The 23,865-nt window shown below is 48.1% G+C and overlaps 1 protein-coding gene across 4 annotated transcripts in view; it reads right to left on the reverse strand.

Annotated features, from left to right (window-relative positions):
- PODXL (podocalyxin like) overlaps nt 1-16,925 on the reverse strand; it is a 45,448-nt gene extending 28,523 nt beyond the window's left edge. For all 4 annotated transcript variants that reach the window (XM_053978378.1, XM_053978377.1, XM_053978376.1 and 1 more), the window contains exon 1: nt 16,851-16,925. In XM_053978378.1, coding sequence (XP_053834353.1) covers nt 16,851-16,890 — 40 coding nt within the window. In that variant the 5' untranslated portion in view covers nt 16,891-16,925. The remainder of the gene's footprint in view (nt 1-16,850) is intronic.
- Between the last annotated feature and the right edge of the window lie 6,940 nt (nt 16,926-23,865).

The following is a 23,865-nucleotide window of genomic DNA, read 5'->3' on the forward strand; positions in this document are numbered from 1 at the left end:
CCTCCCCTCCTTAAGATAATACACGTGATCACAGAAATCACTTATTAAAGGCACGGACAGTGAGAAACTACCTTTTGCAGTGCTGTCCCAGGGCAGGACCCTCCAGCACAGCATATTTGGTACCCAATGGCCTCTTAGGTGGAACTGGAAGCAGCACAAGTAGAGGAAGTGTCCAAGGCCAGGTTGGATGGGATTTGAGCAACCTGGTCCAGAGGAAGGTATCTCTGCCCATGGCAGGGGGGTGGAATGTGATGGTCTTTAAAGTCCTTTCCCACCCAAACCATTTTGCAATTCCATGTTCTAGGATTTATCCCCAGAGAGGAAGGATGCTCCTGTAAGCACTGTGTGCTGGCTCACCTCCTTGCTGAGCCACAACTCTCTAAAACAACTCTCATTACACTTGTCAACCTCTCCCTGCCTCAGTCTCCCCATGTGTGCCTGCAAGAGTGGACGGATTTTGGACAGAAGAGCTGTCTTCATCTACAGGCTGATCCAGCACCTTTCTAACCGGGGCCACAACCTTGGTTAGGTGCCAGAGCAATACAAATAATTACTAATAGTAAATCCCATGGGAGTCTATTACATTATGGTTCAACTTCCTCCCAAACAATTGCTTCTCTTCCTTGCTTTGTGTGTTCTTCAAAAGAAGCGGCTGCTGTGCTTTAGGGCTGGGACACCGGCCCTGGTAAACACACACCCAGCGTTCCTGCTCAGCAGGGCCTGGGCAGCAAAAAGGAGATAAATCTGATTTGAGACAATCACACTGCAGGCTGAAAAAAACCTGAGGGTTTCATGGAAATGGCAAGGTAGCTGCACGAAACAGCATTTGTCCTGTGGAGTCCATCAGGGCATATTTATTCTTTGGTTTTGGGGTGGTATTACTCAGAGTGGCAGTGACAGCAAGAAATGCAAAGAGCAGAAGTGGCCACTGGTCTCAGGGCTCAAAACATCTTCATTCAGAGAGTGGTGAAGGTCCCAGCAGTGCAGGAACACTCAGCTGAGGGAAGCAGGGATTTACTGTGGGCACATCTCTTGCCAGTGCTCGGACACGTCCCTGCTTTCCACCTGCACTGCACCACCCAAAAAGTACATAAAGCGAAAGATGGCCCAGAAATGGAAAGAAAAATGCCCTTGGCCCACAGCCAGTGGATCAAATTGTCATTGTAAGGCCTAAAGGGTACGGGAGCACCCCAATGGCTTTAGGTGCAATATCAAACTCCTTACAGGAGCTGGGCACCCAAAATATCAAGTGTCCAACAAAAGGTAACGCAGAGAGGCCATCCCAAAGTGGTTTGAGTGGGCTTTGGGTGAGCTTTCTTGATGTCCTTGGAGCCTCATTCAAACAGCTTGCTCTGCAACACATGGTGGGACATCTCTGAGGAGGTTTTCCCATTGCCAGGACCAGGAATTAAGGCCTGCACAGCAAGTGGCAAAGTGAAGAAGGAAGAAAGGTCTTGCTTCTTAATCAGCCAACTGGCCTGACTTAATGCTGACAAAGAACAAAGTCTATTTTGGTCATCCCTTCCAAGATGGAGCCTGCAAAAGCTTTAATTAGTCAATTAAAAGTGGCTTTGTCATAGGAGATGAGACACAACCGGGATCAGCCAGCTGGGTTCTTGGCTGCTGAATGACATTGTCTTTCCAGCCCAATGACCTCATTGTTAATGACTCAATAGGGGAACAATGTTGTCCACCCAGCAGCCCAGCAAGGAGTGAGATTCCTGCATGGTTACAGCTGAGCAGAAGAGCATGGGAAGTTGTGGGATGTCACTGGGTTGGGGATACAACGCTTTGCACGCAGTAGGTTTCAATGGCGTGGTTGCGTGCTGAGAAACTCCAGCAAAAAAAAAAAAAAAGTAATATATGAAAAGAAAAAAAATACAGCACACAACAAGGGTCATACTGAGCTCTCCAAAAAGTCCCTGGACAGGTAGTGCGTTTGAGCACAAAGAGATTTACTGGTCAGGGAGGAAAAACCGAAATGGTGTCTAGAGGAAAGCAAAGCTTACAGCACCTGCACCCAGGGTGGTCTGGATGGAACAGACCCTGTCCATGTCACCTTTTGAGCTCAGGGCTTTGCTGACATCTCCCTGCCACCAAAACATCTCCCTGCCATCAAATCCTTCTCTCCAGGGCAGTGCCTGGAGGCTGTGCCACAGGGAAGGCCGTCAGGGAAAGGGAAGGGAGCAAAGGAAGCAGGAAGGAAGAAGAAGCTGCATCCCCTCCCTGCTGCTAATCATCCTCCTCTTTCTCCTAAGAGAGGCCATCAGGGCTGCAAATACCAGGTTGAGTTCTCACCTTGGAGGGAATCCAGAGCTCTGGGTACAGGAGGGAGCTGTGGGGCTGGGCTTGATGATAATATCCCAAGTCCTCTGCTCCTGGGGTGACAGACACCAGGTCCTGCTTTGGGCTCAGCTGGGAAACTCTGACATGTCAGCTTGGGCGTTTCCTTTAGGAAACTGAGCTGGACTCATGGTGGGGTTGGAGATGGGAGGAGAGGGCAGGGACATGATGGGACCCACAGAAAGCCACCAGCAGACAGAGGAGAGGCAGGTATTGAACTGGGATTCAGTGGGTGCTGCTGGTTGTAATCCTGGAGCTGGGCAGTGGAGGTGGAGCCCCTGCTCTGGTGAAGGCTGCAGCTGCATGAACGTTCCTGGCATGTTTGCAAGTGATCCCTGGCCAAATCAAAGCATGGCTTTGCTGCCAAAACTACCTGAAAACAGCATCCTTGATTACAGCTAGGCAGAATAGAGCTGAAAAATCCACACACACGTTTCAAATGTGCATTTGGAGAAGCACAATCAGCTGTGCAAAAATACCCTCTCGCTGCCCTGAGCCCCATCTCATCCTGACATCTCTGAAAATCATAATTGGATAAAATGCTGCTGGACATCATTCAGAAATCAAGCCCTGAGCCTGCTGACCATGGAGGCAAGAAAGAGCTGAGCCATCAAAAGCTGGTCAGATTCTAGCAGTGCTCATTGATAATTCTCAATAATTCATTGTTGTTTGCTTTAAATTCTTAGCAACTGATTGCTTTAGATAATTAATCACTTGCAAGCCTGTGTACTGCAGATGCTGCTCTGTGGTGCAGGCATGCTCCTGGCCCTGGTGGCTGGCACAGAATCATCAGAGAATCACAGAATGGTTTGGGTTGGTAGGGACCTAGAGGATCATTTCGTTCCAGCCCTCCTGCCATGGGCAGGCGCATCTCCTGCTAGACCAGAGCTCCACTCAGCCTGGCCTAGAATTGCTCTGCTTCTCCATCACCAGTCCCTCCCAGTACCCAGACCTCTCAGTGTGAGCCACAGAGTCACTAATGAGAGGCTGAATTGCTCAAATGATGCAAACCAACAGCACCAGGTCCTTTGCCCAGGAAGTTTCTGCACAGCAGAGCAGCCAAATAAATAGAATATGTACTGGAATCCAGGCATTGCATTTTGGGACTAAGGATGATGCAGCAGATGGCCAAGTCCTGTGCTGCTGCAGGATTCAAATCAGCTCTCCCAAACAGGAGCAGAAACAGTGTTGGAGGAAAGCAAGGTGTAGAGCAAACCCCATTCTTGCAAACCCTAACCCTCACCCTGCTGCTTGGAGGGCAGCCCAAACGTGTGATGGAGACGAGTTACAGCATCAGGACATTTGGTTACTAGGCCCTCACCCCTGGGAAGATAGCTAAAATCCAGATCCATGCAGATCTGGATCCAAAAGCTGATCCTTATTACTACAGAACAAATTCCTTACTCTTAATCTAGATTATGAAGCAGAGGGCTCCTTCTTTCCCCAGTCTTGGCAGTTTCATGGCAACAGCAGTAGCTTGAACAGACTGGGAAAATTTGCAACTCTTTGGCTTTGGGGAGTCCTGAGAGATGCAGGTGGCACCAAGTTCCTGTAACAAGCCATTTCTTGCCTTTTGTGAGGAGAAAAATGGGAATTCTGCCTACAGGCACAATTACCAATTTCAGCAAGGAATAATCTTAGTGCTTAAAACAGGGGCTGAGAGATCTGAAGGTCTCAGAAACAAATTCTAATAAATATTTCCTCCAATATTTCCTCTATTTCCTTTCTAAAAAAATTCCTCTAAGAAATAAATTCCTGAGGCAGGGATGCTTCTAATTTCTTCAGACGTAGGCTGTGAGCATCTGATCTTGTCAGATTTGAGCAGAGACAAAATCTTACTGCCCCTTCTCTCTCCTGTCTCTCTGTGGGGTGAGTGCCTCTGCTCAGACCGAGATGAAATCCTTGCAGGAACAACTCACGGGCTGCACTTTTCCTACCCTCCCCCTCACTGTGATGAGTGTCAGCCTTCAGGATGGGAGTAAATAAATAGATAAATAAATAAGTAAAGTGGGATCCCAAAATTCAGCTTCAAAGGCAGCTCCCCTACAGAGGCTTCCTTGTGCCGCTCCTCCTCACCCATCCACTTTATCAACACTCCTCTTCCAGCACCTCAGGGTACCAATCTGGCCAGCCAAGACAGAGATAAACCCCTGCCCCAAAACTGCTTCTGAGCTGGATTAGAAGGGAACCCTCCCGAAAAGGCCAGCTGGGGCATCCCCTGGCCGCTGCTCCCGGGGAAAGCAGCTTTACAGCCATCCCCCATCGCTGCTGCTGCTGCCCCCACAGCGAGCCCCCTCCTAATCAAGCCTCCTCCTAATCAGATTGGAGCCGTCCTGCCAGACACGCAAAAGGCTCTCACGGCAGAAAAAGCGTGGAGCTGCAGCCCTCCTCCTCCTCCTCTTCCTCCTGCTGCTCAAACACAAACACAGCCCGAAATAGCCGGCATTCCTTCGGCGTGTCTGTCCCCCCCAGTGCTCCCCATCAAACCCCCAAGGCACACGAAGCTTCTTCTGGTGGTTTCCTGATTTCTTTTCTTTTTTTTTTTTTTTCCCTTGCAGTATTTTATCAGGGTTGGCAGTGGGATTTTTCTGTGTGAGAACACAGCGGAGATAAGGGAGAGCTGTAGGCAGTGGGACCACTCCAGAGCTTGGCTTTGGGTCTGGTCCAAAATAACCCACTCTACACAGTGCCCCCATGAATTTCTCACCAGTAACCACCATGCTGGGGCTCTGCAGCCATCCAGAGCCTCTCCAATTGTCCATGGCATGTCCTGCAATGCTGAAAGCCTCTGTGCTGGCCAGGGATTAAGTGCAGAGACTCCTGCAGGAGCTGCTGGTGGAGCCAGGTCACTTTGCTTCCATGAAGGATGCTGACAAAATGCTGGAATTTTCATTTCTGACATAATCAGGGAGGAAGAGCACTGCTCCCTTGGGGTTTTCCTGTGACATCCAAACTCCTTGAAATGCCCAAAGTTTTACCAGGTGCAGCTATCAGCTGCCCGTGGCCAGGTGCAGTAATAGGAACACACAAACAGATGGAATTTTTTAAAGCAGAAAACCATCTTTCTGCATTCTCAACCCATCAGTTTGGACTCCTGTGTTTCCCTCCCCAACCCTCTGTAAAGGGCATTCATAAATGCACACACTGATCATGACATCCCCTGTTTCTCTTGCCACCACCCCAGCCTCACATTTCTACTTTTCACCACCCTCCCACCACTCCACCCTGCTTGAGCCACTTCCTTTGCCAGAATAAAAGCTTTCCCACCCCCACCCCCCAAACTGGCTTCCCTAAATCACCCCCAGCAACTGAAGCTGTGATTTGGAGAAACCTGGAATGGGGAGCGTGGACAGTGATGGGTGACAGATTTTGTCCTTCACTGGGCAGCCAACAGTGGGGGTTATATCACCCAACCTTGTCCTCATTAGGAATTCCTTAACACCACCCCTTCCACTACTGACCTTCTCCTGGCTGGAAAACTCCCCAGAAAATAATGTCTGGGGGTGAGATGGTGAATTACAGGCCAGGTTCTGATAACCACTCACCATGGAAGAACTCAGGAGCATGGCCATCGTGGGATGCTGCTCCTCCCAAGAGCCTGAGAGGGATTTGGACTAAGGAAATGCACAATGAGGGCTGCAGGAACCTGCCCAGGGTCTGTTAGTGCATCCTCCACCTTGAGCTGGGTCAAACTTCAGCTTATCAGAGACCTTTATCAGCCTAAACTGATGTGTTGCAGCAGAAGCAGATGCATCCTCCCACTGGAATGGCTTTGTGCAAAGCAGTGATGGCAGGAGTGGCAATCACAATCACCTCAGGGTTACTTTATTTTCCTTCTTTTTCTCCCCTCTGTTGCTTTAAACAGCAAAGTTTTATTTGACAGGCTTGCTGGAAAAAATGCTCTCATGGTGGATCAGCAAAGGGGATGCATCAGAACAGGCTGGATGAGGGGAATGGGCCACAATATATCAAGGCTAAATCTCTTCCTAATTTTTGGGAGACCAGATTTTTGCATCTAGCACAAAAAAGAACATTAAATATGTTGCAGTGAGACCAGACCCAACCAGGACACCCATGGCACTCAGCTTTTCCAGCACTAAGTGGGGCTGGATTTGGATGTGAGACAAAAACAGGGCGGTCAATTAAAGGAAGTCTTGTTAATTTTTGCTTCTCTTTAATTGCTTTCTGCCTACACTATGGGCAGATGTCCAGGGTATCCAGACATTCAGCATGGGATAGCCAGTGAGAGTGTCAAAAGTTATGTGCATAAATCTCAGCTATCCATTGAAATTCCCTCTCCAAGTTGAGGAGAAACACATTCAGCTGCTCCACCAACAGTTAATTCCAAGCTGTGAAAACAACTGGAAACCAGCAGCTGAAAAATAAAATTGTTTCCTCTCCTGTTTTAAACAGTAAAAGTGAATTTTAAGAGAATGACTCCTGTTTATTTGACACCCTCGAGGGACACAGAACAGTTCATTTCAGTCACTAACTCCATCACAGATTGACGCTGGAGATTTGCTCACTGAATTGCTTAGCACTAAACTGAAAAGTTTGTTAAAAAGTTTATTGTATATGGTGCCCAGGTCCTCCATTATTTGATGTATCTTAAAGGAATTGTAAATGCTCTTTTGCATTTGTCAGTTTAACAGAAATTTCCTCTACAAGCAAAGACTGGTTTCCACCAATAAACCCTAAATTAGTTTTATTCATCATCACCAAGGATGACTCCAGAGATGCATAAATTAGAGATCAAAATAGAGAGGTCTCAGGCTATAAAATTCCTTCAACAAATATGTTCAGAGTGTGCCAACCTGGTTAGAAAACACAGCTGAAAGGCAAGAATGTGCTGTAAATCTCCAAGTTTTACAATGAGAAGAATCAGCCCTGCTTAAGGGATATAGCTATGAATTGTAAATGAAAAACATGATAAAAATCAAATCATTCAAATTATGACTTTCTCCTTCTGTATTTTAAGTCATGATTAAAATTCATAATTTAAGCCACATCAATTTAAATCAAAGCACCCTGCCATAAAATGAGGTTTTAAACCCTTTGTGAAGCTTTAATGAGAAAAAAAAGATCATTCTCCTGTTGAATGTGGTTAATGGGGATTTATTGGTGCCATCTGTGGGCAGGAACTGTCTTAGAAGCCCACAAAATCACATGGACTGAGAACCTTGAGGGCTTTTTTTAGCCAGCTGGGGAAATTTTAAGGAAACAAAATAATTGTCTATAATAGGGTGTTGCATTAATCTCTAAACTTTCTTTTTCCGCAGCATTCCACGCGCTGTACAGGACAGGAAAATTTATTCTTTATGTCAAAGAGATCTCCTTGGCTTTTTAGTATGGGAATGACCCTGAGCCTTGGGAAAGTGGAGGTGATGAGGAGATTAACTCCTGCACGCTTGAAATTTGGGCTCAAGGCTGGGAATTTTGCTCTCTGGCTTCACAGCTGACAAAATACCCTGTCCCATTTTTTTTCTATTTTGTCCTGGTTGTCTCTCAGTTGGATCAGGATTTCTGGGAGCCCCAGAATTGCCAGTTCCTCCCATTTGTAGCACAGGTATCACAGATTTTCTTTGCCACACAGGATTTTGGGGTGTTTATGGCAATGCTGTGATTTGGTATAAATTTATGTGCTCTTAGAATGAGGCAGTGGAGAGCACAAACACTTCTTAGCATTTGTCAAACCAGATCAGGGTGCTGATCCATCTGAAAATGAGACCAGTGTTAGAAGGAAAAAGCCAACAAAAAAGAAAATAAAACAGGAGGAGGCTGCTTTCTGCTTTTACTGCGTGTTGCTACTTTCTCTGCTTTGCCAAGAGAAACCCACAGGAACAAATTCTTGTTTGTTTATTTGTTATTTTTATTCCTTCAGGCTCCAAAACCGAACCAGGTTGCCAGCAGAGAGTGATGGCTGCAAAAAATGCATGATGAGAATGCTGATTTGGAGTTCTGCAGTCACAACCTGCTTTGAGGCTGCTCCTTATCAACTGACTCAGTACGTGGTAGAAAACTTGCTTCCCTCACCTGTGCTTTAAACATTTCTTCTGTTGCTTGATAAATTAGAAAATTCCAATGAGGACAACTTTATTGCTTATTTAATGTGGATATAGATATAGCCACATATAGATAGATATAGATTAGATATAGATATTAGATATATCTCGAGGACTTTGGTTACTTGATGTTGTTCCAGTATAACCACTGCTAACCAGATCCATGCTGGCATAGAGCATCTCTTAAATTACTCTGCTTTTTCTCACAGTCAGAGCTCACAGTGTTTTGATAAGCAGCACATAATAGTCACCCTGAGAGTTCTCCACTTTCCACAGCCTGCAGCAGTATCATTTAAACTTTTCTCTTTTTTTTTTTTTTTCCCATTTGCCTACGTGGTGGAATGTCTTATCTTGCCCTCTTGCCTTTAGACTCCAGGGAGGAGGGGGAAAAAAAAAGTTGTCTTTGCTATTAGGTTTCAAAGAAGCACTTTCTCAAACAGAGTTTCTCCAAGCCTTTCTGAAGAGCCTTTCAAGTCCCCTTTGTCCAAGTTAGAAATTGGGTATTTTTCTCTTTGCCTGTATTCAGCAGAAGCCACTTAGAATAAAAGGTCTAACAAGGCTGTCTCCTCATTTCTCTACAATAGATCTAATATATATTTAAGTACTAGAGCTTAATTTCTAAGCCAATTTCTACCTCCTCCTCCAGTTAAATTTGCCAAAATCAATTAAGGCTGAGAGAGAAAATTTCAGCCTTTGCCATTAATAACTGAGGCCTTATTCTTCCACTGCAAAACGACCTTCCTTCCCCTTTCACCACCCTCATCAGCTGTGTGGCCTAAGACCAAAGCTCCCTGCACACAGAGCCTGTGAAACAGAGAAAAAGCCACTGGATTAATCCAATTTTTATTCAAGATGATAAGGATATGAACCAGACCTCGAAGCAACATCTAAAAGGGAACCAACTCAGAAAGAAAAAAATTATCTTTTCAGTTTTGGAGAAGCTTTTAAGGCAGATCCCATCTCTGCCTATTTCTAAAGATCTGTCCTGCGCCTGACAACAAGCACAGATTCAGTTTTTGAACCCAAGGACCACGTTCTTCTTATTTGCCTGTTCATTTTGCAGCCTTTAGGGTGCACTCCTGACCCACCAGCAAGAAGTTCATCCAAATCCCAAAACCAATTTTTTTTTTTACATTTTTGAGCACATACAGACAGTGTTACACAACGTGTTTCCAGGGGCAGGTCCTGGATATTTTTGGTGTGACATCAGACAATGTTGGGAAGCATTTATGCAAACAAGCATCTCTAGTGGAGAAATCATCCCAAGACACATTGAATTGCCTTCAGAAGACACAGCTGGATTCAAGGATAGCTCAGCTTCAACCTTAAACACCTTAGTTAAATGTCTGAACCTTCATGGCCTTACCTCAGTGAGAGGAAAAAAACAGAAGAGTCACACTGTGACTCCCAATTTTCCCTTCCTCCTCAAGTCCAGTCATCCCAGTTTGTCCAAACTGGAACCCATCCCCTTCCTGCTGTCCCCCAGCCCCAAGACACAGAATCTTGGATGTTATTCACAAGTGGAGCCTTGCTGAAAGCCAAATCTCAGCCTGGCCTGTTCCCTTCCCTCCGCTGCTCATTTTGGATGCACATCCAAAAGTAGATGTTCCAGCAGCGCTGGAGTTCCCATTGCCCAAAATAAAGGTTTGCTCCCGTTCCTTCCCCCTCCTGCTCTCTGCTGGGTGCTGAGACACCACACTGAGTTGATTTTAATAAGTTGTTTGGATTCTCCTTGTGTCCTTGCAATGCTTTGTCACCAAAGTGTCACCAGTGTCTGCTGAGAGCGCCTGGCCCGCGGCCAAGCGAGGCGTGAGACGCACGTTATTTACGGGGCAGAAAAGGTGCCTGCGACATGCAGAGCTGCAGGGATGCAAAGATTTGCTAAACAGGCACATCTGGTGGTGAGAAAAGTTCCATCAGCAAGACCTGGGACCCAACAGGCAGATGAGTAACGAAGGATGTTGGTGCCGTTGGCATTTGAGCAGCTTCGCTTTTATGCCTCAGGTTTTAGCTTTCAGGGGGGAAATGATGCCTCAGATTTTAGCTTTTATATCTTTCACATTCTGTGCTGCTTTAGTGTGTGGGTCTGGGCTTCATATTATGGGATGGTGAGCTCTCTGCACAGAGCAGGGAGACAAAACAATTCCTGCTCCAGCTGGGCACCAAGGACAAATGATCCAAAGCTCAGGCCCAGGAGCACAAACAGCGTGGGCTGGAGAGAGAAAAACAAGCAGGATGGGAGTGCCTGGGCTAAAGCTGGAATGGGACAATGAACTGCAAGGTGCAAATGGAGCAGAGCTGATCCCAGTGAGAGCCCCCGGGAGCGCTCGTGCATTTTGGGACCATTTTGGTTCCTCTTGGGTGCAGCCCTGGCTGGGCTCTGGTGCTGCCCAAGGTGGATCCATGGAGGAGATCCTTTTCATAAATCCCTGCTTTGTTCTTTAGCTCCATCTAGTCTCTCCTAGAACAGCCTTCTCAAGGTATCAATTTCACCTCTTGAAGGAGAGAAGGAGAGAAGTTTTTTTCTCTTTAGGGTATCCTGGCATTTTCTGGTTCACAATGGATTTCAGCAACATTCAGTGCCAAAGGCTGGCTCTAAGACACACAACAGCTCAAATCAAGTGGATATGGGCATGTAACTCTCAAGAAGTCACCCTTAATAAGCCACCACAGAGCTCTGCACTCCCCAAAGGCATGAAAGTTACTATTGGCATTTTCCAAGATTCCCACCAATTCCCACTATTTCCAGCATGACTTGCAATTCAAAGCCAGCAGGTAACTTGAAACAGGTTTAGTCATCTTTGAAGGAACCTCAGCTTCCCTGTGAGGGTGGGCAGGCCCTGGCACAGGGTGCCCAGAGAAGCTGTGGCTGCCCCTGGATCCCTGGAAGTGTCCAAGGCCAGGTTGGATGGGGCTTGGAGCAACCTGGGATAATGGGAGGTGTCCCTGCCCATGGAATCATGGAATCATTGGTAGGAAAAGACCTCTAGGAACATTAAATCCATTAAGCCATTAAGCTAACATGCCAGGTCCCCCACTAAACCACGTCCCTAAGCACCACATCTGCACCTTTGAACACTTCTCGATGCTATTTGTACCACTGCAGCCCCAGCTGAGAGGATCACCCCCATCCCTAACCACTCACTGCACAGTCTTGCCACCAAACACTTGAAAAACAGGGAGAGGAACTCCACCACAGACAGTTCTTTAAACAGCATTTCACCTCTTCAGTTTACAGCTGAAAAAAAAATCTTACATGATTTTTGTACGGTAACAAAGAAGATTATCTGTTTCTCCCCAGCTCTGTCTGCCTTCCCAGACAGGGCTTTTTAGCATAAAAATTAACATCTTTTTGGATAGCCCCAGTGGCTGAGCACCTCTGGAGCTGTGATATGGGCAGAGCACATCCCTCCTGCCTGTTTGCAGTGGATCTGTGTATTCCTCAAGGATCCCCAGAGCAAAACACTGCAAGGCTTCAGCCTAGCACAACAACAAGTGCATAATTAGAGCCCTTAAAACCCAATGAAGCTCAGATAAACTGTCCCCAAACCTCCCAAACAACAAATCACTGGAGGAAACACCCTCACTCTGGGGTGTGGGACACCATCCCACCAGGCAGTTCAGGGAAAAAAAATAAGGTTTTTTTTTTTTTTTTTTTTTATTAAGCCCCAATGCCAACAGAGAGGTTTTTAGGGGAAATGGGTGGCAAATGGGTCCCCAAAGGACCAAAGGACCTGCAGGACCCAAATGGAAAATCAGGGCGGCCTCACAAACTGCAAGTGAAACACTTCATGGATTTGTTTGGCAATTCCAAGCCTAAAGGAACTGCTCTCTGCAACGTGGAGTATTTGGCAAAGCCCTGGGGGTGGCAGTGGACTGAGCACAGGTAGCTGGAGAACAAGAAATGCCAGATGACTGCGTGCGTTGCTTAGAGAGTGGGAAAGGAGGGGAAAAAAAAAAAAAAAAAAGACAAAGTTTGCTCAGGCTCTCTCTGTGAAGGAAAGGGCAGGCATTGCAAGAATTCAGAAACAACATCCTTAGGTGGAGATGGGCCAGTTGTGGAAGGAGCTGAGCACGTAAACAGGCTGAGGAGCAGGAAGCTGGCAGGAGCGTGCGAAAGCTCTGGAGAGGCTGGTGAGATTTCACATGCCTGCACATGGGGAATGGACCCAACCGGGCCACCCGGATTCCTGCAGGGTTCAAACCCTCTCGTCCTGCTCTGGGCAGAGCTGGGGGTGGCTCCTGCTGGTGCAGGAGTGGTGTCAGGCTGGGAACAACGCTGGAGGTCAGGTGCATGCTCAGACTCACAACCTGCACGTTTCTAAGTGTCACTGCCCATCAGCTCAGCAGCGGGGAGGGAGGAATCCCTGCACATCCACAGCTGGGTTTGCTACAGGCATCATCCTGCCTGGACCACCGGGAGATGAAGCTGCTGAAGGCACCTGAGCTTGGGGTTTGAGCCCCTGTAGCACAGGCAGATGTTACAGCAGGACCTCCTTACATCACCCTGTAAGGATAAAACCCCACTCACCCCATCCCCAGCTCTACAGGGCTTCACGGGGCTCTGGGTGGAATTTAAAGGTGTTTTTTTGCCTAATTTGCTGCATCTCATGTACACACTGGCTGTTCTAATACCCAGGGAGCCACATAAAAGCATCTCTAAGGAGCTTATTTCAAAATTTGAGAGCAGCAACGAATGGCAGAAAACACTGTTTTGAAGGATTTAATCAATTAATTTTTGAGAAAAATGTAATAGGATCACCTCAGAGTGTTACAGAAACAGGTCCCCACTCCCCCACACTGTCCCCACTCCCACTACGAGCCCGTTTTGTCCCAGTCCCAGTGTGTTTATCACCTCATTTTGGAAAACAGAACAAAACCTTCTGAGGAGGCAAAGTCAGCTGAACCCAGCTAAATTCTGGCCAGCACAAGAAAAATTGCCTGAACAGCTCCTACTTTATGCCAGTGTTAATGATGCTCAGGGCTTCCTGAGTTTTACTAGGAAGAGAAATCTCTTTCAAAGCCCGTGTTGGCATCAGGGACAGATGGGGGTTTACACCTGTCTGCCCAGCAAACCCTGTGAGTCCCAAGAGGAGCAGGAAAAAACAAGGAGCAGGCAGAGATTTGGGCCAGACCTCTGGGAATTCATCCCAGAGTTAAATCCCCAGGGCCGGTGTGGTGGGTCCTTGGGAACGCAGCAAACGGGTCACCCAGGGCAGCATCACAGATAGAGGGGCAAAATTTAGGGTACCTAAACCCCAACAGCTCCTCTCTGCTCTCACAGTGCAATAAAACCCCCAGGATCATGGGGGCACAGCACAGCCAGAGGGATCCTCACTGGCTCTAAGTGTCCCCCAGTCCCAAAAAAACACCCCAGAAATCACGCTGGTGGGTTTAGACCTTTTAGAAGTGCAGATGGGGAGACAAAATACATGGTTTATAGGGAATGCAATAACCAAAGTGCTACCCCAGCCTCCCTGTAAATGCTGAGAGCAGATATTTCCAGCCGGCATGAATGATCGCCCTCGTCACAAGCCTTTAGAGCGATTCCCTGGAATTAAATCAGTATATTTCACGGTTCCAGTTCCTTTCATCCAGGAATCTTCAAGTGATTTACAAACAATCGTTTAATTAAGCCTCCCAAACAGCCCCGGGGTAGGGTTACTCTGTCCGTGCGGGGAATCGAAGGCTTTGCACGTCTAAAATGGCAAAAAGGTTGCAAAAGTCTTATCAAAGTTGCTCCGAGACAAAATATCTTAGAAGAGCCTCTCTGCTTTGATGCTGATTCTAAAACCCTCTGGTTAAACATCTTTTTTCTCCTCCTGGAGACGTGGCCCCAATTGCCTCCTCCTGCCCGCGTCAGGATTAGTATTCAATGGATAAAATGTTTGGGTTTTTTTGGTTTTTTTTTTTTTTTTTTTTTTTTTTTTTTAATGCACATCTCTGACAGCTCTTCGACAAACACGAACTCCCAGTACCAGGGAACCCTCAGTACTGCGGAGGTAGCCTGGGAATTCAGCTTTGGGAATGAAAAGCGGTGTTTTGGCAACAAGGATTTCAAACCCATCAGTCTGTGGTTTGCTTTGAGCCCGGTGCTTGATCTCCGGTAAAAACCCTTCCTGCCCTTTTTTTGCCCCCAGGACAGGTTTGAGCTGCGGCTCTTCTGAATCCCCTGAGAATAAAAAGTATTTTTTGTCTCTTCCTGATGCAATTTTCCTATCAGACCGCCAGTGGGAATACAAGATGCAATGTGGAGAAAGAATAAATAAAATAAAATAAAACATCCCATGAAGATGCTGTGATGGGTAACTCTGAGCCCCTCTCTGGCTGGTGGAATTTAAAGATGTTTTTTGTCTAATGCTATATTTGCTGCATCTCTTGTACACACTGGCTGTGCCTTGTCTAAAGCTGATTTTCTTCTGATTTAAGCATGGATATAAAGAGGAATCTCTGCAAAATCAGGGGATTGGGATGTACAAGCCTGGAAGTCAGTATTTCTAAGGAAATTGCTGTACCCCAGAGAGCTGCTTTTAAAAACTTCAGCAACCTTGGGCTGGTTCTGCCCTGCCCCACACACAGAAGTTGTCACCTTCCAAAAACCAGCTCTGAAATCCCTAACTCTCATTTCACATCCAGTTTAATCACAGCAAATCATGCAGGCTCCATCCCAATCATTATTTCCTAAGATACCCAAAATACTACAGCTTCACTTACAAACCCAACTTCTTCCCTTTTAAGGAGGAAGGGGGAAAAAGGATGAATTTTAGGCTTTGAGGAACTCAGATGACCACAGCAGATTCCAGTTTTGGAGTTAAGCACTGCTGGGACTCTGAGCCCAAACACTCAATAAATAGGGATGCCTGTCTTGGCCCCTAAGGAAGAAAATCCTCGTTCCAATACCCAGTGAGCAACATAAAAGCATCTCTAAGGAGCTTATTTCAAAATTTGAGAGCAGCAACGAATGGCAGAAAACACTGTTTTGAAGGATTTAATCAATTAATTTTTGAGAAAAATGTAATAGGATCACCTCAGAGTGTTACAGAAACAGGTCCCCACTCCCCCACACTGTCCCCACTCCCACTACGAGCCCGTTTTGTCCCAGTCCCAGTGTGTTTATCACCTCATTTTGGAAAACAGAACAAAACCTTCTGAGGAGGCAAAGTCAGCTAAACCCAGCTAAATTCTGGCCAGCACAAGAAAAATTGCCTGAACAGCTCCTACTTTATGCCAGTGTTAATGATGCTCAGGGCTTCCTGAGTTTTACTGGGATGAAAAATCTCTTTCAAAGCCCCTGTTGGCATCAGGGACAGATGGGGATTTACACCTGCCTGCCCAGCAAACCCTGTGAGTCCCAAGAGGAGCAGGAAAAAACAAGGAGCAGGCAGAGATTTGAGCCAGACCTCTGGGAATTCACCCCAGAGTTAAATCCCCAGGGCCTTGCCTCCACTTGTGCTTTTACCTCCGGAGCATCCGCCAGCTTTTGTTACCTTGAATAAAAGCACATTCAGCTCTGCAGAGGCTCTTCTGGGAGCCATGAGTTGGAACAGCATTTTATTATTTTATTATTTTATTTTATTTATTTTATTTTATTTTATTTTATTTTTATTTTTTTATTTTATTTTTTCACTTTATTTCATTTTTTTTTGCATCTCCCTTGCCTTCCCTGATTACAAGGAAGAAATGCCCCACTCCTCCCTACCTTTATTCACTCTGGAAAGCATCAGTGCGTTTCCTTTCCCTGCTACTTTTCCATGTGGTTTATGGCCACCTCTCCAACAAAACACCCCACCAGAGAACCACAGCTCCCACTCCATCACCCGAACCTCACCCTGAACCCAACACTACCGCAGGACCCCAGAACCCCTTTCAATCCCAAACCTCCCCAGCACCACACATCCCCAAGAGTCTTCAGTTTCACATTTTCCCAACTCCACCATCAACTTCCACCAGGGAATTGCTGTCTCCAGCAGTATTCCCCACTCCTCTCCTGCGCCATCCCTGGCTCACGTTCCGCGGGTGCAGCACCTGGACCACTGCAAGAACAGCCCCGCCACGCCGAGCCCAAAGTCCCCCCCGGGCTCGATGGGACCCCAAAAGCGGGGTGAGAAGCTCGGCGCTCTCCCAGGAGCCCGGGCCCCCGAGCGGGGCTTGGGGAGCGGGATGCGGGCGGGCAGAGCTGGAGGCTGGGGCTCATCCCTCCGCAGAACGAAGCGGCACTGCGGCTCCCGCGCCCCAAGTTGCGCTGCCGCGGAGGGCTGGATGTGCCCGGGCTTCCGATAAGAGCCGCGACAAAGCCGCATTCAGGCGGCGGGCGGGCGCCCGGCGTCCCCCGGCTGCTTTTCCGCCAAACTCGCCAATAGTAACGGGAAAAGCGGAGCGCGGCGAGAAGGCGAGGGATGCTTGAAGCGGGGAAGAAGGCACGGGAAGCGGAGGGGCGGCACTCACCGAGCAGCAGCAGCAGCGGCAGCAGCCCCGCAGCCCGCATGGTGCCTCGGCGCGGCCGTCCCGGCGCGGCTCCCGGCGCTCTCTCCCGGCGGGGCGGGCGGGCGATGCCCTCCCTCTCCCGGCCCCGGCCCCGGCCACGGCCCCGGCCACGGGCCCCCCCTTCTCCCGCCGCCGGGGGAGGCGCAGAACGGCCCTGGACCGCCCCCGCCTCCGCCCCCGGCGCGGGGGGAGAGAGCGCCGGGATGGGGATGGAGATGGGGATGGATGGGATGGGGATGGGGATGAATGGGGATGGGGAAGGGATGGGGATGGATGGGGATGGATGAGATGGGGATGGGATGGGGATGGGGATGGGGATGGGAAGGGATGGGAATGGGAATGGGAATGGGAATGGGATGGGGATGGATGGGGATGGGGATGGGGATGGGGATGGGGATGGGGATGGATGGGGATGGGAATGGGAATGGGGATGGGATGGGGATGGATGGGGATGGGAATGGGGATGGGGATGGGGATGGATGGGGATGGATGAGATGGGGATGGGAATGAGGATGGGGATGGATGAGATGGGAATGGGGATGGATGGGATGGGGATGGGATGGGGATGGGGATGAGAAGGGATGGGAATGGGAATGGGAATGGGAATGGGAATGGGAATGGGGATGGGATGGGGATGGATGGGGATGGGGATGGGGATGGGGATGGGGATGGGGATGGATGGGGATGGGAATGGGAATGGGGATGGGATGGGGATGGATGGGGATGGGGATGGGGATGGGGATGGATGGGGATGGATGAGATGGGGATGGGAATGAGGATGGGGATGGATGAGATGGGAATGGGGATGGATGGGATGGGGATGGGATGGGGATGGGGATGGGAAGGGATGGGAATGGGAATGGGAATGGGAATGGGAATGGGAATGGGAATGGGGATGGGATGGGGATGGATGGGGATGGGGATGGGGATGGGGATGGATGGGGAAGGATGAGATGGGGATGGGGATGGATGGGATGGGGATGGGATGGGGATGGGGATGGGAAGGGATGGGAATGGGAATGGGAATGGGAATGGGGATGGGATGGGGATGGATGGGGATGGGGATGGGGATGGGAATGGGGATGGGGAAGGGATGGGGATGGGGAAGGGATGGGGATGGGGATGGGGATGGGGATGGGAATGGGAATGGGAATGGGAATGGGATGGGATGTGGAAGGGGATGGATGGGGATGGGGAAGGGATGGGGAAGGATGGGAATGGGGATGGGATGGGGATGGATGGGGATGGGGATGGGGATGGGGATGGGGATGGGGATGGATGGGGATGGGAATGGGAATGGGGATGGGATGGGGATGGATGGGGATGGGGATGGGGATGGGGATGGATGGGGATGGATGAGATGGGGATGGGAATGAGGATGGGGATGGATGAGATGGGAATGGGGATGGATGGGATGGGGATGGGATGGGGATGGGGATGGGAAGGGATGGGAATGGGAATGGGAATGGGAATGGGAATGGGAATGGGAATGGGGATGGGATGGGGATGGATGGGGATGGGGATGGGGATGGGGATGGATGGGGAAGGATGAGATGGGGATGGGAATGAGGATGGGGATGGATGAGATGGGAATGGGGATGGATGGGATGGGGATGGGATGGGGATGGGGATGGGAAGGGATGGGAATGGGAATGGGAATGGGAATGGGAATGGGGATGGGATGGGGATGGATGGGGATGGGGATGGGGATGGGAATGGGGATGGGGAAGGGATGGGGATGGGGAAGGGATGGGGATGGGGATGGGGATGGGGATGGGGATGGGGATGGGGATGGGAATGGGAATGGGGATGGGATTGGGATGGGGATGGATGGGGATGGGGATGGGGATGGATGAGGATGGATGAGATGGGGATGGGGATGGGGATGGGGAAGGGATGGGGATGGGGATGGGGATGGATGGGATGGGGATGGGGAGGGATGGGAATGGGGATGGAGTGGGCAGCAAGGAGAGGGCGATGCGCCTGCGAAGGGGATGGGGGAGACTTCATTGGGATGGGAGGTCTGGGGGAGATTTGGGCTTCTCAGCTTAGTGGAGGAATTTGGGGGGTTTCATTGGATTTGGGAAGTTGGAGAGGGTTTAAGGGATTTGTTAGGATGGAGGTATGGGAGATGGGGTTTGGGTGTTCATGGAGGGATTGGGCGTTTTGTTGGAGTTGGGAGGTTGGAGAGAATTTAGGGGTTTCATTGGAACTGGGAGGTTGGAGAGGGCTTGGGGTTCTTTAGGATAGGGGTATGGGGGGATTTGGGGTTCTCAACTTCATGGAGAGATTTGGGGGTTTCGTTTGAGTTGGGAGGTTGGAAAGGAGCTTAAGGATTTGTTTGGAGAGGGGCTTTAGGGTTTCTTTGGAGTTAGAAGGTTGGAGAGCGTTTAGGGCTTTTGTTTGGATTGGGATTTGGGGTTGTCAACTGAATGGGGAAGTTTGAGAATTTCACTGGGATGGGGATGTGGGGTTGGGATTTGGGATTCTCAACTGCATGAGGGTATTCAGGAGTTTTGTTAGAGCTGGAGGGTTGGGGAGGATTTTGGAGTTTCATTGAGATGGGGATTTGTGGAAACCTGGGGAGGGGATTTGGGATTCTCAACAACATGGGGAGATTTGGGGGTTACATTTGATTTAGGAGTGCATGTGGGATTTCCATTGGGATAGGGGCTTGGGGGGTGATGGAATTCCTGCCTGCATGGAGGGAGTTTGGAATATTCACCAGGATTAAGACTTTGGAAAGATTTTGGTTTTTTGTCAGGGTGAGCCATTTGAGGGGGGATGTGTTGTTCCCATCTGTGTGTGTGTTGGGGGGGGTGGGTTTTCATTGGATTTGGGATGGTGGGGAGGATTTGGGATTTTTTTTTTTGAATGATAGGAGTGAGGATGATTTGGTATTTCAACCTACATAGGAGTGATTTGAGGGGTTTCACCGGAGCCAAGGGTGGATTTGGGGTTTTTATCATGGTGAAGACTTGTGGGAGACTGGGAGTTTTAATCTGAATGGTGGTTTGCAAATTGATTTTCTATTCCCATCCACATGAACAAGGATTTAGGATTTTTGTTTGGATGCAGACTTGGGGATCTCTTTGGGATTCCTACATGCATGGCAAAAATGTGTGGGTTTTATCAGGATGAGCATATGGGGGTGGATTTGGGGTTTTCATCTGGATGGGAGTTTGGGGTTTGATTTCAGATTCACATCCAGGTGTGGGTTACTTGAGGATTTTCATCCATATTGGGTTCGTTTTGGGATTCTCAGCAGGGCTGAGGGTTTATTTGGAGTTTTCATCTGGAGGTGGGATTTATTTGGGATCACCTTCTGCACACAAACACTGACACCTCCTCTTCCCCCCCATAGAACGTACATTTTCACAGGATGTTTTCTGGGAAAGAGTTCCACCTGTTTGAGAGTGTCTCAAAGGAAGCCATGCACCCAAAGCACGAAGGACAAAATTACGATCAAATCTTGGCATTGTTTTGTGTTGAGGCACTGAAAGTTGTTTTGTGGTGTTCAGGCAAGGAGTGCTCGCTGCAGCTGGGAGGAGACTGAAAATAAGCTCAGGGCTTTGCACTGAATCCTCCTCTTGGCTCTGCTGGATCCAGCTAAACCAGGAACCTTCCCAGCCTGGACCCAGAGGTGGTAAAGACAACCTTCACTCTAAAAATGACTTTTCAAATATGGTTCTCTTGATCCCTTCAGTTAAAGGTGGACTTTATTGTTGCTGCAAGGTTACCTGCAGAAGACGAGGACATGCTTGGGTTTGCTGGCTCAGCCCTCCCTGCTTTGTATGTTGTCCCCAGGAAAGGTTTCTTGTCCTAATTTAACTTCTGAGTCAGTTAATACAATTTTTTAATACAAAAAGAGGAAAGAAATATAAAAAAAATCTTCACAAGCTCAAAAAAAATTAATGTACAACTTCTTAAAAAATCTGAAAAAATCTAAAAATTAAAAAAAAAAATCTAAATTAATATAAAACCAAAATACACAAACATTAAATAAAAAAATCATAAACTTATATTTATTATTATGAGAGACTTTCCAGATGCCTCAGCCCAGCCTCACCTCTTCTTGATACAACTGTGCACTACACAGCACCCAAAACTGTGAAACTTGAGTTGCAATAAATGAATGGAGGTGTTGGTACACATTATTAACCCTGCCAGCATCAGAGAGGCAGTTCCTTCTCCCCCTGAGGAGTATTTTTAATAACAGATCCCATTCACACACACTCTCTCCCAGTTTTTGGCGTTAACTGCCAAGCCAAGACAGCCCAGGGAAAACCCTGGGCTGCTTCAGCAGAACAGATTCTGGGATAGAGAGGAGGGAGGTGATGCTGAGCTCCTCAAACTCTCTGTTTATGGCAGCAGTGCCCATAAAACACTGCAAAAATATCCTGTGGCTCATTGCCTGGGAGATGGGGGTTTCCCCAAGGTGTGTTGGGTCTTCTCTCTAACTGAGGCTGTGGGAATAAAAGATAAGAACAGAGCTCCCTTGGCAGCAACCTAAGGAAAACAGAACAGTCTGAAATCCACTTAAGAGTCAGGCTGGATTTGGTTTTGTTGTGTGATGTTTGTAACTAATGAGAATTAGGAGAAGAATTCTGTCTGGTTGGTGCCATCAGCAGATCTGGGCTGTGCTGATCCTTTGGTCATTGGCAAAGAGAATGGAGCCTCACCCCCTGAGCACCTGAGCCCTTCTAGACTGCTGATTTGGGATGTAGGTTTTCTCTGAATTATCACAAAATGCACCCTGGCACTTACATGGGGAGTTTTGTGAGTTCTCAGCAGATTTGTTGGATGTAACACTCTTTTGTTTCCTCAATCCTTGGCCGCTGGCAATTACCACGGTGGCTGGAACAACAGCATGGCCTCCACTTCTTGGAAACAGGGATTCATCCAGAAACATGGAGCTAAGTCTCCTTTTCCAGGAGGGCAGCAGGAAGGTCTCCCATTATTCCTGCTGCTTTGCAGGGTACAAGTGCCTTCCCACTCGTGCCGGCTCCGAATCTGCCTCTGCTGGAAAGGGGGTAATTACTGAGGGTGTCAGATCATGCCTATGAATCATGAGCAGCTGATGGCAAAAAGAAAGGGATATTTAGCATGACTGCTTCAAAAGCTGGGTGTCTGATAAACTACATCACATCCATCAGTTGGGGGAAAGGTTAGGAAAAAACTGTAATTTGGGAAACTGGGTGTCAAAATGCATTGGTGTTTGCCAGAAAGATGGAAACAGTCTTTGACACCCCAAGACATGCAGCATTGCTAACTAGGAGCTTTATCACGAGTAGCCCAGCTCTGGAGGTTTTCCTAAATACCAAAACCACAGAACCAGGAAATTAGGTAGAAGCTTTTGCTTTCAACTCCAAACATGAACGTCTCAGAGGTGAAGGGAAACCCTTTGGAGAATGGCCTGCACATCTGTCTGAGAAGTGGGAGCCAAAAATAAGGATTTACTTTAAAATTTATTATTGACATTAAGATTATTTAAAATCTCATGGGCTTAAGTGAGTCAAGTGTGTTTTTTAATCCTGACATTGATGTGGCTGCACACAGGTTCACATTTACCTGGGCCTGTGTGTTCCAGCCAAATATTTATGTAAGGCTCTGAAAGAACAGCACAGGGAGTCAGTGGTTTCAAGGTATGCAAGTCAGCTGGGCTGAAACCCTCTTAGGAGGAGGAGGAGGACTCCACATGATACAAGATTTCCTTGTTGAGGAAATCTCAGAATATTTTTGTGATTCCCCAAACGGTGCAAACACCCCATTTCTTCTGCAGTTTAGAAGTAAACTGGACAAAGGAGAGGAAAACATAAAGTAGGAGGTGCTGTTATGCTTCACAGTGCTGGGATAAATCCCCCAAGACAGTTTTATCTTTTCTGCACCTTGTAATTCCTTCTCAGCTGCGTTCAGGCTCGTCACAATGTTTGACTGACGTCTCCAGGCAGCCTGGTAATATTTACCTCTTCTCACAGAAAATGACTGAGGGAAGCCTGCACAGCTTGAAAATCCTCGGGCTGAGATCCAGCTTGGGATCATTTAACTTGCCAGTAATCCGATTTTATTGAATGTCGTCACCTATCTCCTTGTCCGACTGGGCACGAAGTAATAATGTTTGGAATTCAGATTTGGGGTTGAGATGGGGAAGATGAAGGGCTGATACCTCTGACGTGAGTAATAGTGTGAGCAACAGCCTGTGGACTCCTGGGCTGAAGATCACCAGAGGCTATTTCAGGAAGGAAAGCAAAAAAAAAAAAAAAAAAGAAAAAAACACCAAAGCCAAGCTACCCTTCCTTCATCAAGAGACAAAAATACCTGAGGTCTGATGTTTGTACTTGTATCTCAGAAGATGGGGAGTCAGAAGTGTCACGTGGGAGTCTGTTCTTAGCCTGGACCTGACCCAGAAGAAGGAAACAAAATGCAGCTTGCCTCAGGAGCAGGAATTGTCTTGAGAAAGCCAAGAACAGCCCGGGATCCTGCTCACAATGCCAGCTGTCTTTTCCTGAACTTCTGTGAGTGAAGAGGCAAAAATCCTATTGGTATTAGACAAAGACTTACAAAATCCAAGTTCAGCCCTTAGGAGCTGGTGCTCCTGATCTCAGCTGTGATCTTATTTTGAAGACTTCTGTTCTCCCACTTTTCTCTGCACTCGATCACTCAAACAGGTGCAGTTTCTGTTTCTCTTGGGTTTAACTTCCCAAGAGAAAAAGCAAGGAACCTCATTTTCAGCAAGCTGCCAACACTCCTGCCAGGCAGCCTGCTGCAGTGTTTAACTGCCCTCTTGGTAAAGAAATGCTTCCTCACGTCCAGTCTGAACCTCTCCTGGCACAGTTTTGAACCATTCCAACACGTCCTGCCACTGGATATCAGGGACTAGAGCTCAGCACCTCCCTCTGCACCTCCCCTCCTCAGGAAGGTGCAGAGAACAATTCAGACAAGGCTTTTTCCAAGGCCATAGTGAGTGGATGACTCC

The sequence above is a fragment of the Vidua macroura genome, chromosome 5, assembly GCF_024509145.1.
Source record: "Vidua macroura isolate BioBank_ID:100142 chromosome 5, ASM2450914v1, whole genome shotgun sequence".
Taxonomy (NCBI): domain Eukaryota; kingdom Metazoa; phylum Chordata; class Aves; order Passeriformes; family Viduidae; genus Vidua; species Vidua macroura.